Source organism: Crocodylus porosus, unplaced genomic scaffold, assembly GCF_001723895.1.
Source record: "Crocodylus porosus isolate Cpor-Errol unplaced genomic scaffold, CroPor_comp1, whole genome shotgun sequence".
Classification (NCBI taxonomy): domain Eukaryota; kingdom Metazoa; phylum Chordata; order Crocodylia; family Crocodylidae; genus Crocodylus; species Crocodylus porosus.
This window is the reverse complement of record NW_017728909.1, coordinates 63,100,289-63,119,267: the sequence shown is the minus strand read 5'-3', so window position 1 is coordinate 63,119,267 and position 18,979 is coordinate 63,100,289. Positions and strand designations below refer to the sequence as shown.

The 18,979-nt window shown below is 39.7% G+C and overlaps 1 protein-coding gene across 3 annotated transcripts in view; it reads left to right on the top strand.

Annotated features, from left to right (window-relative positions):
• Positions 1-18,979, top strand: part of MCTP1 (multiple C2 and transmembrane domain containing 1) — a 339,066-nt gene that overhangs the window by 80,099 nt on the left and 239,988 nt on the right. For all 3 annotated transcript variants that reach the window (XM_019532386.1, XM_019532387.1, XM_019532385.1), the window contains exons 3-5: positions 3,457-3,599; positions 9,843-9,922; positions 10,496-10,604. In XM_019532386.1, the coding sequence (XP_019387931.1) occupies positions 3,457-3,599; positions 9,843-9,922; positions 10,496-10,604 (332 nt within the window). The remainder of the gene's footprint in view (positions 1-3,456; positions 3,600-9,842; positions 9,923-10,495; positions 10,605-18,979) is intronic.

The window sequence follows — 18,979 nt, the reverse complement described above, 5'->3', positions numbered from 1 at the left end:
TACAGGTTTACAAAAGGAAAGTGTGTTTAGGTAAATAATAGTGCCATCTTGTGGCTAAACAGAAGACTGTAAAAAGCTTAGGTGATACAGTCTTCACATCTTATTGATACAGAAATCATAGGAAAGTAGGGCTGGATGGGACCCCAAAGTCACTTAGTCTAACCCCCTGTTCAAAGCAGGAGCATCCCCAAGTAAGCCGTCCTGGCCAAGTGTCTTCAAGAAATCATAGGAAAATAGGGCTGGAAGGGTCCTCACAAGGGACTTCATATATTGTTTTACAAAATAATTTAATAACTAACTTTGCAGGATAAAAATCATGACTACAATAGAAATCAAATCAGAAGTGTTATGCATACTAATTTAGCTGTTATTTCTGACAGATAGAAACAGTTATTTTACAATGAGCTTAGATCAAAATGAGATGAACACAAGTTCACTCTTGCTAACAGCTGACTGATAGAGAAATGAGAAAACTACTTGCAGTTCTTGCAGTCAGTCATTAAAATTAATTTAACTTTTAAAGAGCAAGTGAAAACAAAATGCTATTTAGTACTTTTTGGCATTTTACACACACTTTCCATTCTTCATGTTTCGAATAGTTGTAATACTTTTTTAATTAGCATATATATATATAGGAAAAACAATGTTTGCTTTGTGAACTCTACATTTAAATGCTACTTCATAGTACCATCAAAACAGGAATTTAGCACGATGCAATTGCCACTATTCGGAATGTATATATTAATGAGATATCACCTTTGACCACTGGCATCCACAATAGTTTCCTAAAATAGCCTTTGAAGACTCTCAGTGATACTGTGTAAAAGATACCAGAAAAGAGCTAGTGCCCAGAATGATTTAGTCTGTGTCTATATAACAGACTTATGTTTGCATCCCTATGTTAGTCTGGATTTTGAAGAGGTGCCACTGGCATGGCTGATCCAGCAGTAAATTCTTAGTGTAAACGCAGCTGTACTAGCAAAACTGCATTTTGAACAATGTAGTTGTTTCGTTCATGGAGAGTATTTTTATTATATACTGGTACAAAGTACAACTTGGCTAGTTTAGCTGTGTCCACACTGGAGGTACTTTGTTAGAATAATGTATTGGTAGTACTCGTGCTATTTTGAGTCCTTCCTTTGCAAAGGAGGGAACTTAGTCAAAATCAGTTTGTAGAGCAGATACAGTACAACATTTCTTATATGACAGTTCATTGGTCAGTGTTGTAGTCAATTATATCAAGAAATAGTCCTTACAACTAATCCAGGAAAAAAACCTAATTGCTCATAGGGGGAGGTCTGACAAAAAAACCAACGTATTTCATAGATTCCATAGACATTAGGGCTGGAAGGGACCTTGAAAGATCATGAAGTCCAACCCCCTGCCCAAAGGGCAGGAAGTCAGCTGGTGTCATAGGATCCCAGCAAGATAAGCACCCAATTTGCTCTTGAAGGCGTTCAGTGTAGGTGCTTGAACCACCTCTGATGGTAGGCTATTCCAGACCTTGGGGGCTCGAACAGTGAAGAAATTTTTCCTTATGTCTAGCCTGAAATGGTCTTGCAGGGGTTTATAACCATTCAGCCTTGTCGATATTGGTCAAGACTGTTCTGTTTAGTTAGCTCAGGCACCTCAGCCTCATCCTGACACTGTTATATAGACAAAACTAGACTGAATTTGTAATCATGCCTGCGTGCCCATGTCTCTTGTTACCTTCATGTGGATTTTCTGCCCAGCAAAAGTAACCTTAGCAACATTTTAAAAATATAAAACTACACGCAACTTAAGCATGCCAACCAAAACTGCTGGTAATTTTCTAATTAGGTCCCTTTCTAAGAATGCCTGAGCCTAGTGCTATAGGAGCACGTATATACCTTGTGAGAATGATGTGCATGTAGCATAAATTACACTTGCAGGAATTTGGATATTTCCAGGGAAAGGGAGAGATGCACTTATATACTGACCCTAACCCAGCATGTATGGGTATGTGTCTGTGTAGGAGTATGGGTACAGGTGGATCCAAGATTTTAAATATAGGCATATGGGCATTGCTGGGGTGGTGGCATGTCCCCACTCCCAACCTCCCCACCCACTGGGTACAGACCATCTCACAGGAGCAGCAACTAGGAACTTTTTTTTTTTAAGTCCCCGAATGAGGTAAGAATCCTCCCCTTCTCCCTGCACTTGACACCCCTTCCCTTCTCCTGCATACTCAGCAGCACCTTCTCTCTCCTTCCCTTCCATTCCCCACCCTCCCTCCCAATCCTTTGTACTTACACTTCTGGGCACAGGGAGACCTGCCTACCTCCACTGCTGCCCTGGCCTCTCCTACCACACTCCAGTTCCCCTCCCTGCATCTGTTCTGATGCTGGTAAGTGGTGAGAGAGGGGGAACCTGCCCACTGTGGCTACTGCTGCTGTTCCCATCTGAGCCTGGCTCTCTGTGCAAGCTTACTGGAGTAGCTTTGGACCCCCTGTCTCCAGGTCAGCTGGGGGATGCAGCAATGGCAGGTGGGGCAGGGGAGGAATTGGGAGGGATGAAAAGGTATCACTAGGCACAGAGGGAAAGGAAAAGGATGCTGAGAAGCATTCCTACCTACTTTGGAGACATAAAGTCTCCAGGTGCTCAACATGGTTTAAAAGGTAGGGACCACAACCCTCTGAATCAACCCTTGAGTATGGGTTGTTACTTTGTGAGAGTAGTTGGAGGCAGGAAGTGGGGCTGTAAGCCCCAGTTCTACTTATAGTACTGAAAACAAAATGGGCATAATGAAATCAATAGGAGTTCTGCCCTTTTATTTTACTGGGCCAGTATTTCACCCTTAATTTTCCAATCAAATTGCTTTCAATTACTGCATAAAGGTTATCATAATGTTTACTGGTTTAGAAATTTCTGAATATTTTCTTCCAAGCAGAAAGTTGAACTGGATATTTTTTAATGTAAAAAATACTGCTATAAACTATCATGGGGGAAGGCACTTTTGATTCAGGAGGTAAGATTAAGATAGGAAGGTTAAAAGAACAGTCACACACATAAAGCATAAAGCTATTTAAATACATAGTTAATTGAAAATGAATGAATACTAGATGAATGGATCAAGGGCAAGTGGCAAAGCTCCCAGTAAACTCAGGATTCAGGATTTTGCTGCTGGACCCCATAACTTTGGATTTCAAACAGTGGGGAGGCCACATAGGCATGCACTTAAGGATATTAGTGCTATGTATTTTTTAGAGAAAGGCAGTATTCCTGTTTTAAGTAATTGCACTGTGTAAAATAAATTTTTTAAGTGACTAAACAAAGATGATAATTTTATAATTTTATTTTTTTCTCTATCAACTGTTTACTTTTATCTAAAAATTCATATCATCAGTGATATTGTATTCTTTTTAGGGTAATCGAATTTCCTTTGCACACAAAAGGGACACATTTAATTTGGATCAATGTGTCTCTCTTTAACAGGGACCAGCGATCCATATGTCAAGTTTAAAATTGGAGGAAAAGAAGTGTTTAGAAGTAAAACAATACACAAGAACCTCAATCCTGTGTGGGAGGAAAAAACTTGCATTCTTGTTGATCATCTTAGGGAGCCTTTATATATAAAGGTGAGCCATTTATTTTTTTTTCTCTGTAGAATCACAAGTTTAGAAGTCTTATTTATTGGTTCTACCTACTATAGTATTGTACCTTTGAAAAGTTATAATGCAGTTCTGCATTTCTAAGGGGGCATTGTCAAATAACTTTTAGTCTTAAATTAATTTTTTAATGAAACAGTGGTAAAGGGAGTAATGAAATCTAAGATGAATATATATATATATATGCTTATATTGGTGATATCAAGCTTTAAAATTTAAATACAGCTTTTTAGGTGGTTAATTCAGACAATATTTTGCTAGTGCAAGAAGGCCAGAAAGTAAAATTGACTAGGAACAAAAGAGAGTCTATTTTTCTTACCCAAGCTGAGTGTGATGTATAGAATAAAGAAATAAATACCAGTAGCACAAAGTATAAGCAAAAGTAAATTAATATAAAATTGTTAAAAATAAAATAATTGGTGTTGTTTGTAAAATAAGATGAGCTAAATACAAGAGGGTTTTTTTTATTGGCAGTGTCTTTTTTGTTTGCTGTTTACAGCAATAGAGCTGGAGAGAACATAGCTTTTATATCAAACACTGTCCTGTCATATTGCCAAACAATTTTTTCTAAAGAGTATTTTGATCCTAATCCCACAAGATGCTTCAAGTTTTCACATTGTTCTTTATATTCATTACTGAATAAGGTGTTTTTGTTACATAAGTTTGGTAGTGTTTTCTTCTGTCTGTCTTTAATGGGAGCATGTTTGGTATCTTGTGAGTTAGGATAATCCAATTACTAAAAAGAGATCCATTTTCTAAAGTGAATATTTGAATGCTCATTGCTTGAAGCGCAGAGAGGTTGCAGAGTTGATGCTTTGCAGCCAGGGGCCCCCTGGGCGCACACCTCAGGCTCTTACTTTGCCTGGCAACAGATGGCAGTGGTGCACAGGAAGCCTATATTGGCTGAACCAGACTGCTCAGAATCAGCCTGTCTTCCTGAAGCATACTATAACATTGTGAAGGGGGTGTTCTGCTCCCTGCAGGGTTGGAATAGTAGAGTCTAGTGAACAATACACTGTCTCCTGGGGGCAGGGACAGGGGCAGGGAGAGGAAAGCAAAGTACCCTGGGATGCTGAAGGATTGTGTTTTAGTTTCTCTCAGAGGGGTAATTTGTACGGACTTTTGCTCTCCCAGCAGAAACTCTCCCAGGAGTGATTTAATCGTGGTTGTTCCCAGGTTATTTTTCTCCTGCAGTGGTCAATTTCTGCTCTGGCAGAAAAATCCTGAACATTGGTAGGTTCTCCTGAGAAAGCAGCAACTCTCCCAGGAGAAACTGAATGTCTGCATATGGCCAGTGAAAATAACTGAAATACTTCAGGATCAAGGTCCAGAATCAAGATCCACCTAAACCTTTTTAAAACCATCTCTGCAGTAACAGATGCTGTCAGTTAAATGGTGTGATTCTGCACAGACAAAGGAGTGCATTAGTGTCAGAAGCTGTTCAAATTAAATGTAATTCTCCACCGGTACTTCACTGTCACTGTTAGAGACTCAGAATTAATTATCACAGTTATTTTGATGCAAGGAAGAGAAGTAGCATCAAGGGAACACATTTAAATAAACTGCTGCCTGTTCTGGACAGTTTTGCATAAAGAATTACTGATCCTCCTGCAAGGTATTGGGTTATAAATAAGGTCTCAGAAATAAGTATTTTGATTAGTCAAGAGAAACTGTATTGATTAGCATAGTGTGGCCACCACTGCATTTGGACTTTGAACAAAACTTCTCAGTTTTTTAGTACTGTGTATAACTCACTTATGTACTACAGTTCAGGACATGATTAAATAGCCCAGCTGCGAAAGTTTATTTAAAAAGGATTCCATTTGGTTACTTTATGCTAAAACTCTTATTTTATCTATAAGTTATTCAACTGCAAGATCTAAGTTTTATGAGAGAGCTTATAAAAGTTGCAGCGGAAGAATGTTGTTACATATAGTTAAACACAGGAAATAAACATTTATTTGAAAGCTTTTAACTAAACCTTTGCCAGTGTGTTTTGTCAGCTGAGTAAATTGAACTTTTGTCCAGTAATATTTTATACAATATACACAAAGGGAGAGGAATAAGGTTTATGGTGTTTATAATGGCATGTTTGAAAGCTTTCCAATAATTATTTAACTGTGAACTATAATTTGAACTTGAATATGTTCGACTAAAAACAATATGTTTCTGATATGAAAAATAATTTGTTAGCATATCAGACTCTGATTATACATGTTATTTACACTCTTCTATAGTATATCATGTAATTAAGTTTTTTTACTCTATGTTCTAATTCTGCCACCTTTTCATAGAGTACTACAGATCTGCCAGTGTTGATACGAGTAAGGGTGCCAGCACTGATAAAGATGGCCAGGAAAAAAAGAAATTTATTTCATGAAAAATGTCAAGGTTTTGAAATTAGTTTTCAGTCTGAGGTGGAATGGAAACAAGACATTACAAATGAGAGACCCACCCAGAATAGCTAAGAAACCAGTGGTTATGAATATTTGAGATGTAGTTTCAAATCCCTGTTTCATCTGATTTGAATGTAGAATAAATGAATCCTGATTTCCCATGAGGATACCCCTAACCACTGGGATATAGAATCAATGTGCATCGGCCTGCAGCCCAATTAATATCTAATTATTTATACAAACTGGAATAGTATGAGCAAGAGAGGTTGAGGGCATGGGTACATAAATCAGTTCTTGCAAAGTAAACCAAGGTGGAAACTAACACTGCAATAACTAATCTGCTCTTCAGTAGCAGTCTGCAGGGTCAGATCCAGAGGAAACTCGGTGGCATGCGTGCACCCCCCCACACCCTTTCAGTCAACACCACAGGAACAGGAGTTGGAGACCTTTTTCAAGTCCCTGAAGGAAGTAAGAATCCCCAATCCTTCCCATTTTCCTCTCCATGGCATGTCCTATTCCCTCACATCTCCTCCTCCCTTGGCTACTGCTGTTGCTGTCTATGCTGATCTGGTGGCAGCAGAGAAGCTGTATAGCTGATCCTGCCCCACTCCAACCAGGGATAGCAGCGCATGGTGGGTTCTTCCTCCCTGCTCAGTCCCCCCTGGTGTTCCCTGCCAACATGGGACTAGATGCTTACGAAAGGGAATCCATGTTGCTGTCCTCAGCTGATTCCAGTTCTCTCCTCAGCCCAGGGCAGGAGCCTTCCTCCTCTCCTGCCGCAGGTGTAGCTAGGAGCAGTGGCAGTGGCAGGCGGGAGAGGGGGGCTGTAGAGGAGAGGATATGTTGCTGAACACGGAGAGGAAGGGAAGGGAGAGGGGAAGGGAGGGAAAAGATTAGGGGGCACAGGCAGGTGCTGCCTAGGCAGGGGGCACGGGATGGAGGCACGGTCCAAGGAATGGGGGCAGCTCCCACTGCTGCTTGCACCCTGGGGGGAGGGGCAGGGAGCATGTGCCCCCAGATTTGCGTGGTACAGGGCAGGCTGCAGCTGCAGGATGGAGCCAAAGCCAGCACTGCATGGGCTTTTCTTACCAGGGACTGGGCTAAGAGCGGGCTCCGGTGGTGCTAGGAGGAGGCTGAAGCCACCCCAAATTTTGCCACAGCTCTACTCCCAGCCCTGCACTGCCAAGTGCAGCCTTGGCTGAATGCCTCACCTGCACTCAAGCACTGGGAAAAACCTGGCTGTGCTGGGTGGTGGTGTGGGGCTGGGAGCTGAGCTGCAGCGAAATTTGGGGTAGCTGCAACCTCTTTCCAGTGCTGCCAGAGCCCACTCCAAGCACAGCCCCCGGCAAGAAGAGGCATGCAGTGCTGGCTCTGGCTCCACCCTGCAGCTGCAGCCCACCCCACGCCATGCAGATCTGGGGGCACATGCCCCCCCCACCCTCCCAGGGTGCAAGAAGCAGCAGGAACCACCCCCACTGCACAAGCTGCAGCTGTGCCTCGCGACCCCCCTGCACCCTGGCTGGGCAGCGCCTGCCCCTTCCCCCTCCCTCACTGCAGGGGGAGTTGATCTGCCCCCTCACATCCCCTCCTTTCCCCCTCCCCTTCTGACTTACCAGCTGGAGGCAGCCCCTTCCCTCTCCATACTGCTGGCTCTGCTCCATGCTGTGCTGTGGCTGCACGCAGTACAGGCATTTATCAACCAAATAATCAGCCCCATCAGGCTGATATCCTATATAGACAATTTTCTTTATATTGGTACCAATCTGATATCAAACCGATGTATCGGTGCACCCCTAGGGAAGATTCTTACCTGATTGAGGGACTTAAAAAATAGTCCCTACTGCTGCTCCTGCTTCTGGGTATACCTGCCCAGTGGGGGGAACCCGGGAGAAGGAGATGCATCCACCCTTGCAGTACCACTGGATGTTCCCATATACCCCTTTATAAAATCCTGGATCTGCCTGTGTCTGTTTATGTGTGCTCTTATCCCCCTTGGTGCATGGAAGCTCCAGGGCTTTAAGTTTCTGCCCTCACTTGCCCCATGCTGAGTTGTGTGCCCATGCCCAGAGAGAAAGAGACTCTAACGGTCCAAATAAGGCAGAGCAGTGCCTTGAAATTGGTTTCATGTGTCAAAGCTAAATGCATTATAAAGGTATTGGTCATCTTGGAGCATCTTGCTCTCTTAAAGAAGTCCTCCTGCCAACATTTTTGTTGAAACTTATATTTCCAAGAAAAGGTTTGGACTTGGCTTTTCCTACATTTTGGTTTGTGTAACCTACCAGAATTGCGTTGTGCTGTGTTTCATTTTCCTTTGTTATTTTTTCACCAAAAACCTTCCTTTTCACTGCCTTTAATACAGGAAGGGGTAATAATCTATCCCCAGTCTTTCATATCAGTCTGGTATAAAGGCCACAGACTCCATTCCAGTTTTCCACAAGTTTGTCTTGATGCTTTTTGAGATGTCATGATCTTACTTGATATAAAATAGTCACCAGCTACCATGTACTCAAGTATCAGTTTATATAATGATAGAATCCCATTCCATAAATCACTTAAAGATGGTTTCAGTTTATAAATTTAAAAACAGTTTAAACAGTCTTGAAAAATTGTAGTGTTATAGGTTTATTTTTATCATTTAATATTTATACTGGCACCACAGCTCATTTCCTTCTTACAGCTGTATCCCACCCTCCTGCTTGTATTTTGTAGAGTTAATCAATATACATCTTAAGGATAATTCATAAACTAGAAGATTAATCCAGGATTTATTTTCTGTCTCTTGGGGCCCCTCTACATGTGCAATGGGATCTAATGCGCAATCCCCCTCAGCTGAGGGGCTCCCAGCCATGGGAGTACCCCATGTACTTCTGTAGCTGGGAGATGCAGCTGTTGTGATCTCCCAGCCTTGGGGCTGTGCAAAACCCCCAGGACTGAGAGATCACAGCTGCTATGACCTTTACAGCCTCAGGGCTGTGTGAAACCCTTGGGACTGGGAAATTGTAGCTGCTATAATCTCCCAGCCTCAAAGCTGTGAGAAACCCCCAGAGCTGAGAGATTGCAGCTGCCATAGTCTCCCAGCTTTGGGGCTGCATGAAACCTCTGGGGCTGAAAGATCAAAGTAACTGTGGTCTCCCAGCCATAGGTGGAACCGAAACTCCCAGGGCTGGGAGACCACAGTTGCTGCAATTTTTCAGCCTCTAGTGTTTCACGCACTGCTGGGGCTAGGAGATCCACACCCTGCAGCTGCCAGGATCCAGCAGGGTCCTGGCATTGGGAGGCATGCTGCTGGGACCCAGCATCTGGAGCTGTAGGATTCTGGGTCCTGACAGCTGTAGGGTGCTGCCAGGACCCAGAGCTGCAGCTGCTAGGGCTAAGAGACCCCTCTATGTCCTTGCTGACATGGTGTGTCCTTGCTGATGGGAGCCTAGTCAGCTGATGGGGCTTCCAGCTTCAGGGGAGACTCTGCTATACAATTAAAACTTGATAGCAACTAGCTATAAAGTTAAAACACATTTTTGAGGTCTAACTATATAGCTGGTTGGAACTTTTTATGGCGTGACAGGTACTTTGCACATGTAGCTGGTCTCAAGGTAATTATACAATTAGCTAGTTAATTGCGCGATACTTGTAATATGTAAAGGAGGCCTCACACCTCTTACTCCTGTTCAGTCTCCATGTTGTTATTTTTTTAATTGCTTGGCCTGTTAATAAAATGTTAGTATTGTTCATGTGAAAACAGGCTATCAAGAAACATTTATTAGGAAAGTTTCAATAGAGTTTTATAATAATACATATTTTAATCTCTTGTACATCTTAGGTCTTTGATTATGACTTTGGGCTTCAAGATGACTTCATTGGCTCTGCCTTTTTGGATCTTGCTGCATTAGAATTAAACAGGTATGGCAGACATGCAAAGATCCCTGGGGTCAGAAATGTACAGTATGCTAGATTGTTTGATAATCTCATACTTGTGGAGTCCAAAATAGAATTTGCAACATTATGCTTAGAAATAATTAGTTAGTGCCCCTTAAGCTAGAAAGCAAAGTTTTACTTATATTATAAATTATGCTCGATTGAGTGACACCACATGTGCCTAAATACCTACAGATGGCTGTAGTTGTTTATACTCGTTGGCTAGCCAAGATTATAGCCATTATTTTGTTTATATTTGTACCAATTTTTTGGCCAAGAGTAGAACTTTATATTGTCATTTTTCTGCTTTAATCAAAATAAGTTTTACAATTAATATTAATTCCTTTACTATGTACAGCTATTTAGAAAGCATGATGTGACAAATGTATTGAGACTGCTCTGATTAAGAATAGACACCATGTTCATGAAGTAATTTACTTTTAGATTTATTTTCAAGTTACTTGATGCAAAATGGAGAATGTGTTGTCAAAGTCTTCAGAAGCTTGATTAAATCAGTGCCTGAAATGCAAAATAAATACTTATCTTTTGGTGTCTTAGACCAACAGATGTTACCGTGAGTCTAAAGGATACTCGTTTTCCTGACCATGATATGGGAACTATATTACTATCAGTAGTAATGGCTCCAAGAGAAGAGCAAAAGGAAGTGGTAAGTTTTAATGTTTCAACAAGTGTTACCTTGTTCTCACTGTAAATGTTCCATGATTAGAGAGATGGTTGTGATATTGTGAATGTTCCATCCCCAGATGGATAATTGGATAGCAAGGGAAAAACACGTACCCTGACAACATTTTGTTTTTCGTTTATATATGTAATGTGGACAGAGTTGAATTGTCTTTTTGGTGCATTTAAGCATGTGTGGCCTGCCTCAAAGCAGACTGTTTGTTTTTATGAAAATAGTGAATAATCTAGGTAGAATATAAATATTCTGCAGGATTAAACAAAATCCAGGTGAATTTTCTTATCAAATGGACTGGCTTATTGTCAGCAAAGAATTTTGGACCTAGTGCTGTGTTGTCTAGATGACCACTATTCTAGTGCTAAAATTAAGAAGGAAACTTTGTACTGAGTGCAGTTTCTGATTATTGGCATTTAATAAAATAAGCACTGGATGATATTATTCAACCTCTTGAAAAGGTGCCATACATGATATTAGCCTTCTTCAGCACTTATTTTAAGCTGCTTATCAATTTGGGGCATGAAAGACAATTCAGTGGTTTAGAAAATGTTACTTTTCAATTTTTCCATGTGTCTTACTAAAAATGGTAAATTTAGTCTTTAGCTGAATTTCCTTTGTTCTCTCATTTCTTCTGTTAACTTCTGAGTTGTAAGTAGGGCAGGCTGATTACATTAAAAATTTAACGTACTGCATTTTGTACAGTACTTATAACTTAATATGGATTATTTTCCTTCTAATGTACACTTCCGGTCCACAGAGGCAGGGAATTTCTGGTAGTTTTATTAAGGACCATTCTAATCAATTTAAGAGAAGCTTTCGACTAAACATGCAATCTCACATTGAAACTAGAGAGAATTCCTTCTGAGAAGCAACCCTAGCACCTTGAATGGGTATACAGTGAAATAAGTTTTGAGGCACTTTGTACAGTAGCTTGTTCCATAGAAAATCATCCCCTTTGCCTTTTCTATTCTTCTTCTCAGTATTAGAACATATCCAGTGGTGAAAAGCATTTTAATCAAAATGTTTATCTTTTATTCCATAATTTCATGTAGTTTAAGGCCAGAAAAAAGTCTGACCCCCACAACCCAGTATATCATCTGATTATCCCTGAAGTGAGCCCAGCTGTAAGCTCACGTTGATATAATGCACTTTGTGATCAGGAGTGAATTAGAAGACTGACAAAACTTATCCAGGAAACAGTATTGGCTATCAAAATTAAGCACTGAAGGTTAAATACTATTAAATATATCAGAAGAGGAAAAAATGTTTATCTGAATGTAGTTCACCAACTTCTATTTTCTCTTGTATGTATAGAACTATAATGTGATACAGGTCTATATTTTTCTCTCTGTCACAAATTATTTAACACGTAAGTAGTGGTACTTATGATTGGTACTTTGAATTCCAGACCTTTAGAGTTTGAAAATAATTCTGATGCCTGTCACTTCCTTCATGATATTCTTTTGGAGTTGAAAAAATTACAGAAAAAAATACTGTAATACTCATTCACAAATTTGAACCACAGTGTTTCTTTAAAAATGATTTAATCCATTTTGTTAGGACTCTATCTTACAGATTTTCATTTCTTGCAACAAACTCTAAAACATAGTTGAGATTTATTTCTTCTTCCTTTTTTAATTAACTTTTTTTTGAGCTTGCCAGCAACAGCCGTTTTGCTCAAAGTGACCTAATTTGTAAAATTGGCATTATCCTGCCTTAATACTGGTTATTATTTAGAAAAATATTTTTCTCTAAAGAGGAAAACTTCTAATGTAGAGCCTATACTCAACATACTCAAATACAGACATATTCATTATAGGAAGAATATGCACTTACTATACAGAGGCATTTTAAAATAGTGAAGATAACCTCAATGCAACAGCATGGCCTTTTCATTTCTATACCTCAAATGGATCTGTGCCAAAAAGAAAAGGAAACAATTGTGTAAAGATTTAGGATTGCATTGTCTGGTTGGAGAACAAATTCAACAGACTGTTATGATAGCAGCAGAGACCTTCAACTCTATTTACTTTCTAGTTACTAAACTAACCTTTTCTTCTTTTAAATGGTTGTTGCTGGAGATTTACCATAATAAGACCTGTCTGCATTGTACATTGAGGACAGAATTTGTTATTAAAAATCAGTGCCCAAGTTTTGTATATGTAAAGTTCTAGTCAAGTTAGAGAGTTTCTGCCACAGTAAGGTAGCAACATACAAAATTAATACTGAATTGGTATACAATAATACATAGTATTGGTATACAATAATACATAGTACTTTAATGATACAAGATGCAATATATCTTTTGTTTTGCTTCCACCTCTTTCTTTATTTCAACTCCAGAGAAGAGATTATTAAAATAGATGTCACACCAATTAAGCTCATCCAGGGATTGGTTGGTTTGTTTGTTTGTTTTTGTAAGGCCTTGCTGTATGACTGGATTTAATATAATTAAGATTTAAGAGGCAATTAACTACTTGATTAGAGATACAAGGCAAGTTCTTGCCCTTCATTATTCCCATATAATATTATTGGAAAAATTTGTTCCTAATAAAATACTTATTCAAATAACACATATCTTCTCTCTGTATGTAGTATGGGGAATGGTTTTTGGCATTCAAATAATATTTTTCTTCTCTATTTAGTTGCATGGAGTGGGGCATTACATTTTTTTAATGTGTATTTTGGTGTAAGCCTGAAATCTCTGAAGTACTTCAAAACATGGTTAGATAGTGGGAGAGACAAATAAGACTAAGACATTCTCTGTTTTCAGATGTTAAGGAATCAGAAACCTCCTCTGCTTCAAGTATTCTTTTATTACCTAAATGGGATTCACTTATTTTCTTTTGAACTAGTTATACAGTTTGATGAAGCTAAATAGTTTACACCTACTTTTATGTAAACAGTGTAAAATGTTTGTCCCATTGCCAAACTGAATAACATGGGATTTTCAGTACTTAAGCCTAGTCTACTCAAATTTGAAATACCTCCTCATGATATTTGAAAAAAAAAAGGTACAAATTCAGTTATCTCTTAAAAATGCAGTTGCTGCTACTTTTTGGTAATGTAAGGCTTTCTAATTTAGTTACAGCTCTTGGAATATGTGAAAGAGGGAGTTAAGGAAACAGCACCTAATAATTTGAAACTTACTCTTTAGGTTGGTAGTATTGCTGATTGCTAGTATTCATGCCCCCAAGCTTTTCCACATTTCAGCCCCAGCTGAAGTATAGTGAGCTTTAATATTGTTGAGTGAGTTTGTGATGCAGATCCTGATGCCTAATAGTATCTATTGCTACCCAAACTGGAGGGGTCAAGAGAATTATGGAAGTTCCATGTTCAGCAACAGCGTGCAGAAAGAGGGCAAGTTTTGCAGTGGTACCTTTTGCTAGCCTGCTAAAAATAATGTGGTTGATAGTTGGAAGAAGCCACATTCTGTCATCCTGCTTGTGAGAAGTCAAGGTATTTTGGTTTAAAGGTGAAGGAAAAGACATCCTTGCTGGAGGTTCAGAGTTAGTATTTCTGGTGGTGACAATAATTTTTTTTTGGCAATTTTGAATATTCTTCTCTGTGAATGAGAGGTGAGTGGAACTCTGAAAAGAAAAGCATTGAACAAGGAACAAGGTGTCACGGATAACAAGTGTTTTACTTGTAGCTTAGAGATACCCAGTAGCTGTAAGACCTACCCATACAGTGAACTGTAAGACCTACCCAGTAGGGCTGTGCAAAACAGCACCATTCCAATTTGACTTCTGTTTCAACGATTTGACGGAACAGTGTTTTGTTTTGAGTTTCATTTTGTTTCAAAAGTACTGTTCCATTTCGTTTCATCAAAACTTTTGCTGTTTCAATGCTGTTTCAATGTTTCGCCCATAGATTATTATGGGGAAACTTAAAATCCAGCAGGAAGGCAGTTCAGGGGCTTGCCTGCACCCCCAGGAAGGCTGCGAGCCCCTGATCTGCCTGCCAGATGAAAGAAGCCATGTGCTGCTGCCTGGGACCAGTGCCGGGAAGATCGTTGCCCTGCACAAGCGAGCTCCAGTACTGTGTCCCTGCATGAGCTGATCTGCCCCGGCCCCATACCGGAGCCGGCTTGAGGAGGGTGCAAGGCCTGGGGTAGATCAGGGGCTCACCTGTACCCCTGGGAGGGCTGCGGGGGCTGTGCTGGAGTCCTATTGGCAGTGCATGCCCCTGATCTGCCTGCCAGGTGACAGGAGCCAGGTGCTGCTGCCTGGGGCCGGTGGAAGCACTGATCTTCCTGGTGCTGAGTGCAGTCTGTGTCTAGCACCAGTCTGTCATCTGGTAGGCAGATCAGGGACCTGCACCCCCAGGAGGACTCCAGCACAGCCCCTGCAGCCTTCCTGGTGGTGTGGGGAGCACCTGATTTGCCTGCCAGATGACAGGAGGCAGGTGCTGCTGGCTGGGACCAGCACTGAAGCCAGTAAGCCTGGCTTTGAAACTCAAAACGTTTCAAAAGTTCTGAAACATTTCAAGTTCTTTGTTTCATTTCAAAGCTGTTTCAAATGCTTTTGTTTCATTTCAATTTTGTTATTTCAAGCTCGAAACATATTGAAACAGCTTCAAAATGAAACACCAGGCAAAATTTTGCACAGCCTTACTACCCAGCATGCATATAGGCTTCTGCGTACTTGATCTTCTCTATAGCGATACTTGTACTTCTCTTGTGTCTTCATGAAGGAAATTCTGTTAAAATGCAGTGTCCAAAGTACTGATGGGCAATATAATTTGCACATAAAATATCCAATTTCCCTACATAAAAAACATATTACATTCTAAAAGCCAGAAACTTCATAAAAGTATATGCATGTCCTGGGAAAAGTGACAATTTATCATTGAATTGAGACGAACAAATGTATTGTGTCCAAATAGTCTTAACTTTTTGTGACATACTGCTGAAGTCTAAAGAAATAAGAAATGTCTATTTTAATACTGGAAGTCTTGTAACCTAATTACATGTTAGAACCATAACCCCTGAATAGAATTTCTATCCCTTTACATAGGAATTCCAGTGAGACAAAGAGGTATGGTCAGATGCATGTGAATTTTGAATATAGGTTTAATAAAATTTGATCCTTGGAATTAAATGAATTTGTTATAGCCTATAGAAACATGAACTAGTCCAGCCTATTGATGGTGAAATTTCGAAAATAAAATAGTTCCATAGTTTTTAGGAAAGTCTATATTTTCTAGATTTGATTCCCCCCGATCCAGTACAAGTACCTATTCATTGCAGTAGCACTAGTTCCAAGAATTCTAAATCATAAAATCATGTGTATTTGCTGTGTGGTGCTAACACTAATGATCTTTTATATTAATAATGTAATTTAAAAAAAATTTTAGCATGAGGAACTGGCAGTTTGGATAATTAACGTAAGGAAAAGAATAACAGAAAAATATGGAATATGAGAACTGCTAAAGAAAAAATGCTGATTCTAATTCCAGAACTTTAAAACGTTTTGTGTGCATGATGGCAGATATTTTACTCTTTTTTTAATATACAGGAAATGGGTATTAACATTTGGTTTTAAAATTATCTAAGGCATGTACCAGTAAAGCTTGTTTGGTCTCGTGAACGCTAGCTGTATCTTGTTTATGATAAATATTTGCTTTGGAACGTGTAATGTAAAGCATGGCGTATACATCATTTGCAGTTGTGTGTAGACTAATGAAGTGTTTTTGTTTGCTTTGTGTCCTGTATCGTTTGTTTGTGCTATTGTGCATGCATGAGGTTGTTTTTTTTCTGGCTCTTTCTCAAGCAGAGTTCAATGCACAGATTTCATCACTGGAGAACTTACAAAGTAACTGTGAGTTCATTTGAGCTGCATGTTCCCTTATATCCTCTAGAAGTGTAATAAATTGCTTGATTAGTGCTAGACAAAACAAATGAAACATATGAATGTTACCTGGATCTATTTAATGCAAATAAAATCAGTGATGTTGATTCCCTCCTCCCATCTGAAGTAATTTATCTTAAACAAGGTATAATCCCAGCTTGTTTCATTTTTTCAAAAAATATACCCTTTATTAATATGCTGGTATTTTGTATGCTCTTTTGGAGTCTGTAGTGTTTTGTACGTGCCTAAAGGATAATCTCACAGAAAAAATGGAAGAGAGGAATGGATTCAGTTAATGGAATGCTTTCAACTGAAATAATTTCCTGCAGCTCATTCATCATAGTCTGTTTATTTCTGTATTGACTTCTAAGGAAAGTTGACTGGATTGTTGTTGCTTCAACTTGAAATTTATTCTGGTACAGCCAGCAATGATAATGATATGTTCAACAGTACAGTCATATGTTTCTGTAGCTAAAGATACAAAGTAAAGTTCTCAGAGCTGAAATACTGTTAGATTTCTGGCTGATTCAAGGTTTGAGCCTAACTCTTCTCTTCTCTTAGGGATTGATCCAAAGGGATCGATGAGTGTTTTCTGTTGATCCTGAGGTGTTGGATCAATCTTTTTGAACTATGATGGCCAGCCTTTTTGGCAAGTGTGCCACAAGTTAAGTCCAAAGTATGAGAGAGCACCACTCTCATAATCAGCTCCCAGTATCACCCAGTGCTGCCAAATGCCATCGCCACTGGGTCATGGCAGGACTAAATTCTGTGGCACCTGCCCCCACAGGTCTTATGTGGCCAAACCTTCAAGATAGCACTGATTCCTGCCTTTTCTCTGACTGTCACTCTAATCCCTATCCTCTTCCTGACTGCCGCTGTGGTTCCTTGCCTCTCCCTGAGTGCTGCTGCAACTCCTGTTGCTGGCTCCCCTTTAACTTGGCACCTGGAGTTCACATGCTAAGCAGACTGGCTGCTTGTGCCAATTGTGGCATGTGTGCTGTGGGTTAGCCACCACTGCTCTAGGACAGTGATGTAACTTGAGTGGAGTAATAGGGGCAATCACCCTGGGCACCGAGTTGTGAGGGTATGTGAACAAAAGCGGGTGCTGTTTTAGGAAAACATATTGGTGACAAGGGTAGCAGTGTGGTACAGTTGCTAGGACCCAAGAAATCCAAGTCTTAGTCCTGGCTTGGTGATTGACTCACAGGGTGACCTTAACTCTTCTATGACTCAGTTCTACTATTTATACAAAATGAGGTTAATGATACTTACCCAGCTTTCTAAAGCACTTTGACTTCTATGGATAGAAAGTGCTTGCTAAGCTCTGACCTATTGTTTACTGAGGAAGATAATTGGCCCTTTAGATCTCAAACTCTCCTTAGCAGCTTAAAGAAAATCACAAAAATAACCATTTTGTCCTTTCAATTTGCCATTCTAAAACAGAACCCTGCTATGTATTTTAAGATTATCACCAAGATGTAGTCCCTACCTCCATATGCACACGCTTTGCTTTTCTTTTTGATTTTTTTAACTCACTTTTTTTTGCAGGGCAGACAACACCGTATTTTAAAACTCTTTCCAGACTATGTGGGAAAGAAAGCGATAGTTCACTGGGGTCCTCCAGTCAAGCAGAGTACACAAATTCCTTGGTTTGTAATCAACCAAGAAACTTCAGCAGGACGTGATGCCATTTAATTTGTTTACATTAAGTGAAAATTTATTCTCCCAAAAATTAATGTTAACATTTTTTTCTGAATGCAGATTCTGTAACTTAATTCTGCCTTATCTCAAGCAAGTTGCTTGCAGTGGTATTTGAAGCTATCTAAATGTTCCACCTTCTTGACTAGAAGACTCTATCTTGTTTAATCATGAAGAACTTGAGGACAGTCCATGCTAGTTCTCCCTTCAGAAAGGGCAGTGGATAGTCTCTAGCAAGGTCAGATTTTGACAAATTGTTGAGATAATGTGAATTGGTTTCTGTTTCTTTCAAGATGAGACAGGATCACTGTCATAATTTTGTAAGTTTTATGGCAGAAGATATAGTATACCAGTAATAAAAGGTTATTAGAGACATACTTTAATTCTTCAGTAGGTTTTGGATATTACAAACTAAATAGACACTTGGAAGTTTAAAAAATGCACAACTTTTTAGTGGTCTACATTAAGTTCTCCTTTAAAATCGAAAGTAATCAGCATTTCATACTACTGTATCTGAAACGTAAGAGTATCATAATATCTTGTTACAGAAAATTAAATCCAGAACATTTTCATCAGCCAAATGCTCTGTAGCCCTCAATGAGTATTTGGTGCAAGTGTGAAGTGCGCATAGAGAGGAATGTAAGTTTTTAAGCTAGTGTGGGGGTCACCTGATCCTAGAATTGTCATGCACCTTGTCAGATCCTAGTCCACAGAAATGTATCTAAAGACAATAGGCAGGAACCAGCCAGACCCAGGGGCACCTGAGGCTTTACCTTTTTCCCTGCTGACATCCCA